We start from the raw sequence: 16,845 nt of genomic DNA on the forward strand, positions 1-16,845 counted from the left end.
TCTTGTGTTCCCTGCGAGCCCCTGTCACCACAGCAGATAATGGCTGTGCTCTGTTAACACTGCCCACACACTCACAATTTTCATTTGCTACAAAGAGACACCCTATTAGGGTTAACAAAATTTTGACTTTATCACAGAGTCCAAAATTAATCAGGTTGCAGGCTGCACAATGCCTCAGAGCTGTGTGAATGCAAGGGAGCCTGCTGTTTTCTCCTGCTCCACTTTTTTCCCTGTAATGACTGATTCTTTTTTCTCTTTCTCTGGTTTATTATTGCTGCTCCTTCGGTCAAAAGCATTTGAAATATTGTTATATTATATATTATATTATTATTATATAATATTATACATACATGGAGACATGTCCTGTGTATTCATGAAGAACTGGTACAGATAGTCTGTCCCTTTGGCATTACTGTACATAAAACTGACCACTGACCATTAAATGTAATGTCAGGTTGTCAGATGTAGTCTTGTCTTTTGTCTCTTTGCTAGTAAATTCATTTTCCTACAGAAAAGCATCAATAATAGTGAAAAATCTCCATCACACAGCTATCGATCCACAATGTGTCAGCATTGACGTCTTATGACTAAATACAATAAAAATCACTCTAATTTCAGTGTTTAATAGTTACTAATAATAGCCCCTGCCTATGCACAAGTCAGAACATGAGTTCACACACGTAAAGGTTGGACAGGGTAGACTGATATATAATGTACATGGCCTGCTGTTTGGTTGTAAGATAGTGATGCAATGTGACAGCCAGCAGAAGCTTAGTCCTCCTGTGTGCTTCTGACAGCTGCAGAACAAACGAGTACCTTAAAACATTTACCAAAGCCTGAGCAAATGTGTTTTCTTGTAGTTTTTCCTCCCATCTAATGCTGTCTGCGCACAGAGAAACTGGCAACATGGAGAAATAAAATGTCAAGATATAATATGGTTTGTATTCCTTTTTTCTCTGACCTTTCAGAAGTTGTGAAGTGTACCAGCTCATATCAGAACTGCTGTAATGTGAAAAATATTGCAACTTGAAAGCAGATATAAAACACATAACTGTCGCAACATATAAAAATATAAGACGATTAGAAGCATAAGTATCAATCAATTGAGAATAATACAGTATGTCAGTGTGTTAAATATGATTTATTAAGACTGAATCAATCACTGTCAGCTGATACAAGTTAACTCGTCTTGTGTGATCATTTAAAAACCAAACATGCATCATCATTTCTCCATCTGTATGCAAAACCCAACAGCACACTAAATTGTCTGTGTTCTGGATTCCCTGCCATGAATGTGATGGGTTCGGGGAGCCAGTGTAATGCTTCCCAAGGTTTCCATTGGGCTGATGAGTGATGCGAGTAATCATGCTGCCTGTACAGACTAATCATGAGTGATTCTCCCCGAGGGGAGAAGAGCAGTCATAACATAACAACAGCAGCAACAACAGCATTTTGTTCATGTCGGTTACTGTACAGTCAGACCTATTTCTCTTTATCTTAAAACACAATTTCAGGTTTTCAGAATTGTCTACAGAGATGGCTCATCAGATACACTCAAACTTCCCTTTCAGTCTGCTGCCATTACAGAGAGCACCTATTCTCTGCACTCATACATTATATTATTTATAGTCCTCTTCATTTGGGGGATAGATAGTCCTCTACTGTAACCCTGTGCATCATCATAACTCCAGCAGCAGTAGCAGGCGCCACACACTGTCTTCTCAGTCTGCTGTATCTGAAATTAAACTTAGTGAATTTACTTTCTGAACTGCTGTGTAAGTCATTTCATGCTAGTGGGGTGAGCTGTCCCACTTGGACTATTGTTATTGAGATTGAAGGTTGTTATCAGGGCTTCAGTGTCAGCGTGTAGGTAATACAGGCTAGATAACTGTCAGGACCATAAAGTACTGCCGAGCCCTCTGGAGGCATCGTGGGCTGAATTCAACAAAACATACGTGAGGGGTGGTGTCTGTTTGATAACCCCAATGACCTCTCCGCCCCCACTGCCTACCTCCCCTCACCTAACACTCACCAAGAGGCCCTTAAATATCACCACAGGCTGTTATCAAATCCTAAAGTTTTGTAAACACCTCCAAGGCTCTAATGAAAAAACATTCAGCTTATAGGTTTTTCATAGCCACACTTCACTTTCTAAACTTTGCAAGTTGATATTAGTCGCTCCCTTTTCCTGTCTTTGTTTGATTTCTTCTAAAATAATGGTGGACTTAAAGTGGCTATAATCAATATTTATATAATACTGTGTGAAATGATTATATGTAATGTCAGAGGTGTCGCTCATAGTGATGAACCTACAGAGAATCAGCATCCAACTGTGCAGCTCACCTCGTCTTTACGCAGTTTTAAGTTTCAGCTCATTCTTTAGCTGTTTTGGTTCACTCTCACTGCTCTCATAGTTTGGTTTTTGGCCACAGCATACAGCTGTTTTCAGAGACAAAGCTCTATGAACCCACTGTACGCTACCTGCTCAGCACCAAACAGTAAATAGACACAGTTGGTGACGAACTGGTGAACATAGTGGTGCATTTAGCAGCTTACGAGCCAGATATTTCCCTTAGGAGTTGATGAAGACCATAAACAGACCTAAAAGAAAGTGAATATTGAACTTACATTCACCAGATGGTCAGAAACATGACTCTAAATGATAATATTGCTCCGTAACTACTGCGTAAATAAGCACTTGTTTGCTAGTGTACCATCAACTTAAAAGGTTAAAATAAGCTATAGTATGTCAGTGTTGTGTTCACAACTTGTTTAAATGACTCTCTTGTCGTGGTATTCTTTTATCAGCACTTGTCTGCAGTTCTGTGAGGCTCTACTTAGGCACAGGAGGGCTCTGAACTAAATGCTAATGACAACATGCTAACATCCTCTGAGTGAGTATGTTCAGCATCTTAGTTTAGCGTATTAGCATGCTAAAACTATTTTCTAATTAGCACTTCAGACAAAGTAAAGCTGAGGCTGATGAGAAATGTCATTTGTTTTGCATGTATTTGATCATAAACAAAAAAGACAAATTGAGATTTTGACCTGATGATGGCATTAGATGAAAAGTTTGGGGGGGGGGGTCACTGAAATTGTTACAATTGATTGTAAAGGATTCATCCCCTGGGAACCCTGAACATCTGTACAAAATTTTGTGCCAATCCATCCTGTAGATGATATTTCTCGGTATATATGTGAAAACTCTGACCCGCTGGTGGCGCTACAGGAGAAGTCAAAGGATCATCAAGGTCATTAGGATTCATCCTCTGGGGAACATGGATGTCTGTACCAAATTTCATTCATTAATAATTCATAGTTGTTGAGATATTTCAGTCTGAACCAAAATGGTGGACCAACTGACACTGCCATCCCTATACATGCAACTGACATGGTTAAAACGTGTCAGGCACAACATCTTAAGAATTATTCTCTCTCGTAAATGGCCAGAAAGCTATGCAGCAGCTTTAAACAAACATCTCCCATTCGTAGTGAGCTTGCTGAACTCCTAAAATGAGCCAGATAATTTTAATTACTGCTCTTCGTCTTAGGAAGCCACGCATGATCTATCTTTAGATGGAACAGTAAAGAAGGAGGCGTCAGAGCTTTTGTTCTGCATGCTGGCCCATTCTTCTGACTGTCCCCGCTTTGTGCTGCGCTGATGGTGGCTGCTTAAAGGCGGATTTAGTAAAGGTCACTTTGCAGAGTGCATTAAGACTGCTGCAGTCATGAGTACTACACTAATATCTACAGGAGGATTTTAATTTGTCTATGTTCAAATAAACAATTACTCTGAGAAAACTGCAGACACACATGATCAGCTGCATGTTCCTCATGGTTTCTGATGTTTCAGTAATGGGCTGCTCACAAAAGGCCTCTACAGATGAATGGGTGCTTTGATGGAAATTATGAAAAGAAACACCTGCTTGGCATTAAAAGTCAAATGTTTGTGTAATTAAAGATTTACATGACACACATCAGCTCAACAGGGTTGAATTTGATGCTAAAAAAATCACCAGATTCTTGTATATTTGATATTTGTTCATGGACTCAGGGGCGAGAAATGTTACAGAAGCATTAAGAGACTGCAGAGACTGAAAATACGGTCACATGAGCAGCACTGATTTAATATTGACCAAAAGCAGAGATCTCAAATGAATGTGCCTGCATGTCTATACGCCTACATTAATGCGTTTGTACATACAGATTTAATTGACAGCAACACAATTACCCAGGCAGTCAATGTACTGCAAAGCTTAACATGACAATTTGTAAAATTCACTTCAAAATCCTCACTTTTGACTGCTTCTATAGGCCATCAAAACCGTCTTAAATATTTGATCAGGCTTGCTGCTGGCAGGTAATTGCATCACTCCTGTGGTTTAGTAAGGTAATTTCATGGACGTGACTGCCTGGTGAGAACAGTCAGTCCTCTAATAGAGCTCCACTAACACAGGGCCACAGGCCATGGAGAGTGGGAGAGGAAGTACCTCAGGGGTTGAAGGCAGCAATAACAGGAATAGCTCAATAAAGAAATGTCTAATTGAGCTGTAAAGAGATTTTTGGACTGGTTTTGACACATTTTTGATGAGCTGTTGGGTGGCAGCTGGAACAAGAGGCATTTGTTTTGGATATACAGACAATAAGGGAGAAAAAAGATGTAATGAAGCATTATTATATGCTTGATCTAATCAAAGCGCTTCGACAAATGGTATTCCTGTAGGCATGGTGAGAATTGGTCAGGAAAACAGTCTCATCACATCTTGCTTTGTGCACCAGTGCGCTTTGCCAAAGGGAAAGCGCTGAGACGCGCACACACACACGCACACACACGACAGAGAGAGAGAGAGAAAGAGAGAGAGAGAGAGAGAGAGAGAGAGAGAGAGAGAGAGAAAGAGAGAGAGAGAGAGAGAGCAAACCTCCTCCTCTAGTCGCCTCATTACTAATTTGCTGTCCAGTTCTCTTTCTTGCGCTCCTGTGCGCCTGCTTCGGACCTTGAAAAATCTTCACACATTAAAAAAAATCTCAAACGAATTTTAGAAATGGAGTTCCCCACTCTTCCTCCCGACGCTGTTGGTGATTTTACGGAGCGCTACTCGGTCTCTGCAACTCCTTTAAATATTACATTCTCCGATGGTCTCCTGCCTTCAAGTAGCAACGAGACCATCAGGGCTGCAACAAGGGACACCACAAATCTCATCATCGCCGTTTGTATCACGGCTCTGTACTCTCTCATCTGCGCGGTGGGACTGGTAGGAAACGTCCTTGTGATGTACGGGGTGGTCAGGTAAGAAGTGAACAATAAACTAATTAGGAAAAGCAAAAAAACAAACAAACAAACAAAAAAAAAACAGTGAAAAGGAAGAGAAAATGTGATTGTGTTGAAGTTTATATTTACAACTATAATTTGCAATTGACCAGATAATGATCAGTGAAAAGCCACACAAACATTTATATACTAGTATAACAATATTATAGTGATATGATCAGGGATGTTAAAGTAACAGCAACAGACGTCATATTGTATTTAATATTGTAGAGAGTCATTTTTAAGAGTACAATGTATAATGTATAAATAATATTTTCACTGCTATATATTTATGATGGTCCTTTGTAAGTGCCCACAGTGTGTCTGAGAGCCACTCTAACACACCCACACACAAACAAACACACACACACAAACACAAACACACACGCACTCACACAGGGGGGGAGGGAGGACAATGTGATTTGCCGCTTAGCGTTGAAATTACCTCATTGCACCAATTATTCCTGTCAGGAATGATGGTTGTAAACTCTGATGATTAATGTTCTTGGGAAATAAGCAGCATGTTGAACCAAAAGCAGAGAATTCATGTTTTGATCATTTTGATGATTCATGTCATGTTGATTTGTTGCCAAACTGCTGCAGCTTAAAATGAGAAAGCAGTGATGATTTGTTTAGACCTCCAAACTTCAATCATCACACTGAATTTTGAACTGCTACTTCTTTGTATGAAAGATGAAATATGAGTCTCTGTGCTTTTGTTTTCCATTTTCAGAATAATCAAACAAAGTTGATATAAAAGACAGTGTGCCTGCTCTGTCCCTGATCTGTTAGGCCTAATTACTGAGCAATTACATTCAGAGTGAGATCAGTGCATGCTGTGTAATGTAATAAATCTCTTTATGGAATGCAGGGATTAAGATAAAAGGTAAGACGTCTCTTTGTCTTCCCTCATCCCCTTAGAGCCTGTTGCTGTGTGATGTCTGGGCTTTAGAAACACAGTTTAATTAAATGTGAACAACATATTGTGGACTTAATGTGGAGGAATCCATCTTTAACAGCCAGACATCTATTCAGCTGCATTCAGACAAAACTGGTCACCGTATATATATATTAAAAAAAAAGATTCACAGAGATGTTTTGAAGGACGTTTGAGCTGGAATCGAGTCATTACGTAGAAGTGCAGTTTAATGGAGGCTTACAGTCACTTCGGCAGAGCAAAGAAGCTCTTACGCATTTATTGTAGTGCCATAAAACCATTACGCATCTGGTAAGTTCTTTTATTAGTTGATTGAATGATATTTTTCTAGGAGAAATAGCTGATCATTGATTTGAAAAAGGTAATGGATTAGATCAAACAGTAAATTGGTTTCTAACCTTGAAATGTTTTAATGGAAATCATGAGTCAACCACACAAGGTGTTTTCTTTGCAACGCAGCAGTAGACAGACCTTGAAAAAAATGCAGCCTTTATCTAACAATCTAATCGCATTTCCTGTAAACCGTTAGCCGAAATCACTTAAAAGTGCTGAGTGTTTTTCTTCCAACCAGATACACCAAGATGAAGACCGCCACCAACATCTACATCTTCAACTTGGCCCTGGCGGACGCTCTCGCCACCAGCACCCTCCCCTTCCAGAGCGCCAAGTACCTGATGCGGACATGGCCCTTCGGGGAGCTGTTGTGTAAAGTGATCATTGCCATCGACTATTACAACATGTTCACCAGCATCTTCACGCTCACCATGATGAGTGTGGACCGCTACATCGCTGTTTGTCATCCCGTGAGGGCCCTGGACTTCCGCACGCCTGCCAAAGCCAAGCTCATCAACGTCTGCATCTGGATCCTCTCCTCTGCCGTCGGAGTCCCTGTGATGATCATGGCAGTTACCAAAATGACAGATAATGGTGAGGGACTTTTATTGTTGCAGAAAAATATTGGAAATAACCTTCATTGTAGAGAAATTTCACTTATCTGTGCAGGATTTTTAGCAACTTTAGTGGCAGGTGCTTCTACTAATTTCAGGCAATGATCATTGCTGTAAAAGAGGACACATTTGAGCTGGGTTATTAAAGTAAATTAGCTTCTCCACATGGCTCTCTATTAAACTCCCAATTGTTTTAACTCCTCAGGCAGCACAGCCTGCACACTCAAATTCCCAGAATCTGAATGGTACTGGGACACGGTGATGAAAATCTGCGTGTTCATCTTCGCCTTCGTGGTGCCCGTCCTGGTCATCACCATCTGCTACGGTCTGATGATCCTGCGGCTGAAGAGTGTCCGCCTGCTCTCTGGCTCCAAAGAGAAGGACAGGAACCTGCGGCGGATCACCCGAATGGTCCTGGTGGTGGTGGCAGTCTTCATCATCTGCTGGACTCCAATCCATATCTTCATCATCGTCAAGACCATGGTGGATATTGACCACAAGAACCCCCTGGTGGCGGCCAGCTGGCATCTGTGCATCGCCCTGGGCTACACCAACAGCAGTCTCAACCCCGTGCTGTACGCCTTCTTGGACGAGAACTTCAAGAGGTGCTTCAGGGATTTCTGCCTGCCCTACCGCTCCCGCATGGATCAGAACAGCTTTTCCAGAGTGCGCAATAGTACGAGGGAGCCTGTGTCTGTTTGTGCTCCTGCAACGAGAGAGAGGCCGCCCGCCTGACTAGGCATGGATCAGTGGGGGGGAACAACAGTCCAGGATGACCTCCAGACTGAGGTCACACAGGTCTCCACCACTGGAGTTTGAATCCGCAGATGAAGACTTTTGACCTACCATCCATGTAAATGATAGATTGTCTTTGTGGTTTCATTTAATGAAACCCTTCTGTCTTTTTTAGCTTTGTGAGACACAATTGTTCAAGGAGTCTCACAGGATGATCACAAAAATGCCTGTGCGTGCCTGTGAGAGTATGTTCACCTGTTAAAGCACATGCATGAAGCACCCACACACAAACAGTGCCAGTATTAGGACAGTGATTTGCACTGATTTGGCCCCAATTCAACAAAAAATTAACTAATAAATAGGAGGTTAAAGTTTTGACTGTCATATTTAAGAGTGTTTGTATGTATTCGCATCCATATTAGGCGAACAGGGCCCTGTGTATGCACAGTCCCACACTGGTCAGATTTTCAGGAAAGGACATTGATCCTAAACACACAGACAAGGCCACCAAGGAGTCTTTTTATGGCCAAATGGTGGGCAATGTATGATTGGCCAAGTTAGTCACCTGACCTTAATCTTCATGGGTTTCACTTGATGAAGACCAGACTGACTGGAAAAATCCCCTGTAGCAGCAAGAAGTGATGATGGCAGCAGTACAGAAACAACATCTATAACAGAATATTATTAAACATGAAGACTTATGTTAGCTTGTGAAATTACTTTCTATTTCCTGAAATCTGAGGGCTACAATTCTCACACTGTTCCTCTGATGTGGATGTAAATACCCTCAAACTACAGCCAAGTTTGTCATAGTTTCACTTCATGTCCAATGCGCTGGAGTACCGAGCCAACACGATGACATCACATAACATGTCTCTGTCCTACCACTTTGTGACTGCACTGTACAACTAGGCTGGTTATCGTATTGTCACTCAGCCTCATTGGGGAGATAATGGGAATCCAATACTGTGAATGTTTAGCTGAGACTGTATTTTCATTGTGATATTTAAATTAGAGGATGTAACCAATTTCATGCTCGCTCTTGTGATGGTAAGAGGAGAAATAATTACAGACGAAGGACACTCATATAATTAAGAACAATTTTAAAGGAGGTGAAACTTGATATGACCACAGCACCAAGCCTCTATGTATTTTTTCCTACTTTTATCCATCTGATACATCATGAAAGATGCTTGTGAAAGACTTCCTTAATGTGAAAATACAAGCAGAGATGAGTCCCTGCATATATTCACCGTGAACATCATTGTTCAGCTGACACATTGTTTCCGCTCCTCTTGCAGTTACACAGCTCAGTTTTTTTTTTTTATACAACCAAAACTTTCAGCTGACAATAAACCGAGTAGCTGAAGGGGAAAGTGGCGCTGCTGTTCCAACTCATAGCGAGGTGACTGAATGACCTCAAACTGGCAAAGCCTGAATTGGATCAAATGCATCAGCGAGCAATGAGAAGCTTCCTGGACGTATTACAGCTCATTTACAATTTTCCACTGATGATCGTTGGACGCTCACAGGAAGAGATTTGGACAGTGGGAAACATTTTTTGCACATTTTGAGAGAACCGCCTCTCTGTGGCAACGTGGTTTTGTTTATACAGACATCTATATATCAAGTGTAAAAAATATTGTTCTGTAAGAGCATATTAAGTGATATTGTGATTTATTTTGTTTCATTGTGCTGTCAAGCTGTTGTACCATTAAGCTTCACTTGTAACCAATTAGTAAAAACAAAAGTTATATAACTGTTATACTAAAAGCTATAAATGTTAAGTGAAGCATTCAAAATCTTAAAAAAAAAAAGTTTATTGTCTCCTGTCTGGATTATCTCTAACTCTTAGTATAGCCATTACTGTTAGAAGAGCATTTATAAATGTTTTCTGCAGTGTCTACAACATGTTCAGCTGAATGAAAATATGTACCGTAATGCCTTATTCAGCATTATGTTTAGGTCTTTTGACAGAAAGTGATTTGTTTTGTAGATAAAAGTGCTTTAAGATTTTTCACATTTTGGGTTTCAGCATATATATGCATATCAAGTACCGTATTGTATAGGTGTAATAACTGCTTTGTCTTTTGAAAACTTCAATCCAACTGTCATATAAAGCATAAGTTGTATCTTGTAAGTGCTTTTTTAAAAAATATATCATTGTCAATATGACTCAGTTTTATTCTGATATTTTGTTTTCTGTGTTTTTTGTTGTTGACACTTCTACTCTTTGTAAATACCAGTGAGGTCTCATGAGAGTTACACATATAATTAGTTGGGTTGATCAGGTATGGATTACTGATCGGGTCACTGTGGACGGGGACCCAGGGGCCTCTGACCTTTAGGATGTCAGCATTGGCTGACCCAAGCGTGATGCCCCTGGTCAGTCACAGGGGTGAATATGACACATCTAAAGTGTGTGTGGAAATATGACTGAATAAATGAAAGCACAATGTGAAATAAGTCAAGGATGATATTGGGGTCACTGACCACTGGATGCCCTGGAGAATTAGCTTTTACAGCGTATCGATAAAAATATAAGGCTGGTGATACTATACATTTATGTTATTGTCAGCAAATCCTATGAAAAGACTGAAAACAAAAATGTGTTTATCTGTTTTCTTTATACTTTCCAAGTTCTATAGCCTGACAATATGTCCTAATGATGTAAAACAGGTCATCAATATGTACTCTCATTTATTTAAAAACAGCATTTCCTTTCTTTAAACTCAGTTGTTGTTGTTTTTTATAATTAAATGTCACTCAAACAGGAATAAATAGTGTATTTGTTGGGACTATTTACATTGGCAGAGTTGGTGCTTTACTGTTTATGGCAACAGTCAGTAAAATCAGTCTAAGTAAAATAGACTACAGTGCCTGTGTTTATAGTAATGAAAGAGGATGTCACAAAGTGCAACAGTGCATCTAACTTATGTGTTTTAATAGTTCAGTGCCTCTATGGCACAGAGGAATAAACTATATCAGTAGGATCAATTCATTGTTGTTTTGTCTTTTCACAGGATTTTTTGATGTGGAATATAACCAGCTTTAGCTGTTAAAAATGACACAGGCTCAAACTCAGACTGACACTTTCATCACATCAGTTTTTTTGTTAAGCTGCTACGAACCTTCTTAGAGAATAAAAGAATAAAATAAACCACTGTAGTATCTTTTCAAAAGAATTCTCATGGAATGTGGACTGCGTGCACTTGGCTGCACGGGTCGCACACTGGTATGAAGGCCGAGCAAAAAAAGAACCATAATTAGGCGACCCCCGCCGTGACATCATTACACATGCAGTTAACATTTAAATGAGACATACTTACTGTAAATACCAGTGAGGCCCCAAGAGGACGCACACGTGTAAAAAATGACACATTCTTTGGTATTTTTGTCCTAGAATTACATGTTCAAACTGACTTTTATCTCACTTCTTGCACACATTAAAGGGCTGAAATCATTATGTGCTGAAAGACTGATGATGTCTCAGAGAATAGAAGTTATCAGACTGCCTGATCTCTCAAATAGCCAGGCTGAGGGATATGTTAGACTTTAGAATAAGGGATGTTCAATCTGAATATCTCAGAAAAGCTAAATGACAAGACATCATAGAGCTTCCATTGAGCTGAGCAGTGACATTTGTGTTGAGGGTGTGAGGGGGAGCAGGCTGTGCTGAAGATTTCTTCTGTGCAATGAAATATGACTTTAAATATTTACACATCTCTGCCTATATGCTCACTGTGTAGCAGACAAATGAAAAAGCAACAAAATGAATAATTTAGTCAGACACCGTGAGCTGGCTCCTGACTTGACTAGACTGTAATTGGCTGTTTTAAAATGTGAATACCAAAGTGCTTCATCCAACAGAGCAGTCAGATCTAGCAAAACTGAAAACTCAGCTGTAATTGTGACTTTTTGCCTCTACAGAAACAGTTTTGTTCTGGATTTTGAAAGCTATCTTTGGGTTCTTTGGAGTGCCTGTACACACATGCAACAGGTATTTTTCTTAATGATTATCTATCAAAGTTACAGTATACAGTTACAAGCACAGAGCTACTGTAGATAAGTTCCAGAGTGATTAAATGCATCATCTTCTAACCCTAAGTAACGGTTGTTCGTGCACTCAAACAAATTAACAGAGCGACATAAAAACAGAGAGGGAAGCATTCATAACAACTCCAGTTTGGCAAAGCCAGTATTCCCTGGTTGCCATCAAAAGCTCAGAGCATCTAATAGTTTGAAAGATTTTTTTTCTGTTCCATCTGGATGATACTGGTTATTTGACTTCTGGGAGGCAGACTATGAAAGGATCTGCAGAGTGAGAGTGGGGGTGATGCTCCTCAGTCCACTGTGAAGACAGATTTGTTGCTCAGCCTGATGGAACACAACTACATTGTTTGGCTGTTTGAGCTTCATGATGCCTTTCAGTGGAAATTTTTTCAGTGTAACAAACATTTGGGCATCTCTACTGTGGACACCTACATACTGACAGTGAGGCTTTTCACACAACATCTTGGCTGACAGTGCGCAACATGTCAGTGCTGAGTCAAAACTGCAAACATGCAAGGGTTTGAACAACAACGGAGGTCTACAACACAGAGGAATATGATATATCAGGTTGTGGATACACACATAATAGTTGTTAGTAGGATGATGTTACTGTTTGTTTTACTCTGCACATGAGATTTGTTGACAATAAGAAAAATATTTAGAATAGCCAGCCTTAACCCTTAAGATAGATAAAATACACCCAAATGGAATCAGTTATTGAGATAATGATAACGCAGAGATTCTGGTGATGGATTTGTGTGGTACTGTAGATGCCTGCTGTAAGATGGATCAGACCTCCTAGTTGCCTGAGGTGTTTACGTAATGCCAGAAGTGCAGAAATCTCCATGCAGTTTTACTGGATGTTTCATATGGCTGCAAATTCGTGAGTATTCCCTGCTGGGGAGCTGAGACAGGGATTCAAACTGGGTGCCATCTGCCAGCTGAGAGTCATTAGAATCTGGGCTGGCCAACCCACTTCCTTCACATGATCCAGCCCTTTGCATCGGCTATACATCAGATATTCTGTTTTACAAGTCTGCTGCCATCCATAAAGGTGACATATGTGATCACAGTTTAGGTGGAACTCTGTGAGCAATTAGCTCAGAATCAATATGACGTGTAAATGTCAAGTAAATAACAAGAAAGGTCCATTAAAAGGGATGAGTCACCTACCTTGGCACTTCATTAACAGGCCTGTTGTCATCTAGTCACCATAATAGATCTGCAAACATGCATCAGATTGAGAGATTGGCCCCTCTCACAAGTTTCTGCACAGCTGTGGGTCCTCAGCGGAGGGGTTCACAAGAAGCCCTCGGCCCGCTGGACGAGAAATCCCATCTATCAAAGCAATCTCCAGTAATTACAATATGGTCCGCAGGCAATGGAGCACCAGTGGCTTAACAGCAAGACATATTCAGTGGCTAATAATACCCTATTTTGTTTCCTGTGCACATACTCAGAGAAATGCGTGTTTTCTCAGAGTAATCTGTTCTCCCATTAGAGCTTTCAAGAGGCTGATGCCAAACACCTACTCTGCCATGGCAACAGTTGAGTACTTTATACATTTAGCAGTTAATACATCACTTAATACATTAATAACAACATGGGGGATTTGTTGTTGTTGTTGTTGTTGTTGTTGTTGCAGCAGCACTTCATGCTTTATGAAAAAACAGCTACAAAGCTACTGAGCCAGATCCTAATCTTTCTACTTGCAGAATATGCACAGTAAAGAGACAGGATGAGTGACAGCATTGACACAAATAATGTGATTTCTTCATGATCATGTCATATAAATGTACCTGAGGGGTTTGTAAGATGTGATGTGATGAGCCTCCATATAGTGTATGTTATTTGCAACTGCAACTACACTGTCCTCAAAGTGCTTCCTGACCTATGAGGTGAAAGAAAAGAGTGGGTTGAGTTGACTAACCCTAACCTTAACTACAAGCACTACTTTCCTAAACCTAACCTTTACCAAAATCAATGTTTTACCAATTGGGGACATGGCCACCTAACACACACACACACACACACACACACACACACACACACACACACACACACACACACACACACACACACACACACACACACACACACACACACACACACACATATGATCATGATTACTTCTGAGGACATTATATAAACTTACATTAATTTCCTGGAGAGATACCCTGACCATACTTATCCTAACCTTAAACCTTAACCCATCATCTTCCCAGTTGGGGAGATGGCTTTTGTCCCCAATTGGACAAGCTGTCCCCAATTAACTAGTTAACTAGTTTGTGCAGCTATCCTTGTCGGGACATTGCATTGACTTCCATTCATTATTGATAGCCCAACCCAAACCCTAACCCTAACCAACTCATGCCTAACCCTAACCTTACCTTAATCTTAAACCTAAACCTAATTTACATTATGGGGACTTGCTTTTGTCCCCAAAAGGGCGGCGAGTCCCCAAAAGTGACTGTGTGCACAGATTTAAGTCCCCACAATGTGAGGAATATCTGGTATACACACACACACACAGTAATGATAGAAAATGGCAAATCAAATACATGCTGATGTGTTTGAGACCATATTTGCTTGCTTTCTTTCGCTCTCTTTTGCTCTACATCTTAAACTTCCCGTCTGCACATTAATTTAAAAGTATTTTATCCAAAATTGGCGCATTTCCTGAGTGTGTGAGAGAGAAACAAGAGTAAGACGGGAGTGGCTTGGAAAACAGCTGCCTGCTGTGCCATATTCAACAGGTTTCCACTACAATGGACCACTTGATGAAAACAACTCATAGCAAAGCCTCTCCAAAAGCATTTCAATCATCACAAAACTTTGGATGTCTTGATTAATGCATACTTGAGGAAAAGCACTCAATATAATTTGAAATGACAAGTTAATTATAAAAACAGCAGGATGACTCGAGGGCCGCCACATCCCAATCAAGACAGAGCTAAATGATGCAAAATTTGTTATATTGTGAGGTTGTAATTGTAATGGCATGATGCTGCTAATCATGAATGCATGCAGCCTGTTATAGACAGTGTTGCCAAAAAAAACAGAATATAAAAAATCTTATGTACAGCTCTAAGTGAAGCAGCCAATTGCTGTGATTAATTTGGCTCCCTCCATTGTTAGAGTGAATGTGTGGCGGTGCAGGTGCCTGAGACTCCTCGGCCTCCTCTGTGATTAGTTTAACGAGAGGAAGATTAGAATCCGCATGCATTATGAAAACCTTGTTATACTTTCTATGACTGAAAGGAATTAATCACAGGATGTCACTGCCGAATTCCTGTATGAATGTCTCTCTTTGTGCGGGAAATGTTATGAGAAGGTTTCTGGGTTTTGGAGCATTATCCGATTTTGAATGTTCCTGCATGTGGAAGCTGTCTGCTTTTAAAAGCCTCTCTTAACTGCCTGGCTTAAGTCAGTCCCATTTACCTGTACATCTGCAAAGTCTTTGTTGTTGTCTCAAAACCATTCTGCTTATTTTTTCTGAAAATCCTGGAGTGATGCAACAGCTACGTTTGAACAGTTATGAATGAGGTTCATAAAATTGTCCAAAACAATTCAGACTTCAGTTGATTTAAAATTAAAAATTCCAGCACAGCAGGGGATTAAAAAATTTATGGGTGCATGACTAAAGGTCATTTAATCAGTGTCATCATTCCCAAGAAACCACCCTGCATATCAACACGACTGAGTATTTGACTCAGTTTGGTGTCTGACAGTGTAACCGCTCATTACTGGACAAAAGAAACATTTCAGTAGGGAAAATGTTTCATCTGAAAAATGCTACCTATCAGAGAAAGTATCCATGAATCACAGTGTGCTGTTGAGTCATTGCCAAAACACAACATGGTTTTCTTTCAGAGTAGAAAATGTGGAAGATAACTGTTATGAAATAGTGTGTTGTGTACTGCAGTGTGGTAGGTCTGATACCTTCACACCTTACATAAGTGTTAATACAATATATAAAGAAAAAATGTCACCTCATGTTTTTGGCAGAACAATGTGCATTGAATCTTTAAAAAAAAATTTGTAGAACACATGCCAGGTGTGATAAAGCTGCATTTCTTTTAATACGTTGAACCATTACAGATATGTTTTATACAGAAACAGAAGAGTTAACACCCAGCGGCAGAACACAAGCATTGGAAACAGTTGTTTTAAGACTCTTACAGCTACTGTAAAACCATTACCGAGCAGCAGAACTTCCAAATTTATCCCTGACATTTCTTGTTTGTCTCACAACAAGCAGCTATGCAAAACAAAAAAGGGAAGAGGTTTACTCTGAGCAATTAACTGCTTATGAAAGATACTTTAGCATTTCAAAGCTTTTTGAGTAGCTTTTTGCCATGAGGGCTTTTCACAGGACTCAGCCCTTACACTTCATCATCAGGTCCTTTTGGTCAGATGAAAGCAAGATGAGACAAGGACCAAGCGCATTTCAGCCCACATTTAACACAAAAACATGCAGCTTTGATGTATGCACTTGTACCATCATTTGCATCCTTAAGTGTTTCTGATTTATATTCATGACTACGTGCATATGGAATGTTGTTTGCATCCATATGAGACATAAAGCAACTAGTGTGCAACTGTTGGGCAGCTGTACTCCTGCTAGAAAAGCAGCCCCTTTTTCAATGGCTTGAGATGACATGTCGTCTGTGGAAGTGATAATACCCAGTACTATTGGCTAAATGAATTGCATTCGTTCTATTGCGAAGATGAAGGACACAGATAACCAGAAAGGACTGAAATGCAACAATGCCGTTTCACTCCTTCCCTGCAGCAACTGTGATAAAGCACAAATAAACCTTCATCTGTTACATAAGCAGGAGACTGAACCTTCATTTATCCCT

At 40.1% G+C, this 16,845-nt stretch overlaps 1 protein-coding gene across 1 annotated transcript; it reads left to right on the forward strand.

Annotated features, from left to right (window-relative positions):
• The first annotated feature begins 4,918 nt into the window (after positions 1-4,918).
• Positions 4,919-9,279, forward strand: oprd1b (opioid receptor, delta 1b). The gene is made up of 3 exons (XM_044360469.1): positions 4,919-5,287; positions 6,817-7,172; positions 7,398-9,279. The coding sequence occupies exons 1-3, from the start codon at positions 5,043-5,045 to the stop codon at positions 7,925-7,927; spliced, it is 1,131 nt and encodes a 376-aa protein (XP_044216404.1). The 5' UTR covers positions 4,919-5,042; the 3' UTR covers positions 7,928-9,279.
• Positions 9,280-16,845: the final 7,566 nt, after the last annotated feature.

This window comes from Thunnus albacares, chromosome 8 (assembly GCF_914725855.1).
Source record: "Thunnus albacares chromosome 8, fThuAlb1.1, whole genome shotgun sequence".
Classification (NCBI taxonomy): Eukaryota; Metazoa; Chordata; class Actinopteri; order Scombriformes; family Scombridae; genus Thunnus; species Thunnus albacares.

What these genes read in the sequence shown, in the direction of transcription:
- oprd1b (XM_044360469.1), top strand. Translation starts at nt 5,043, where the DNA reads ATGGAGTTCCCCACTCTTCCTCCCGACGCTGTTGGTGATTTTACGGAG. An exon ending in GTGATGTACGGGGTGGTCAG is followed by an intron (nt 5,288 to 6,816) that starts GTAAGAAGTGAA and finishes TCTTCCAACCAG; the next exon opens with ATACACCAAGATGAAGACCG. An exon ending in TACCAAAATGACAGATAATG is followed by an intron (nt 7,173 to 7,397) that starts GTGAGGGACTTT and finishes TTAACTCCTCAG; the next exon opens with GCAGCACAGCCTGCACACTC.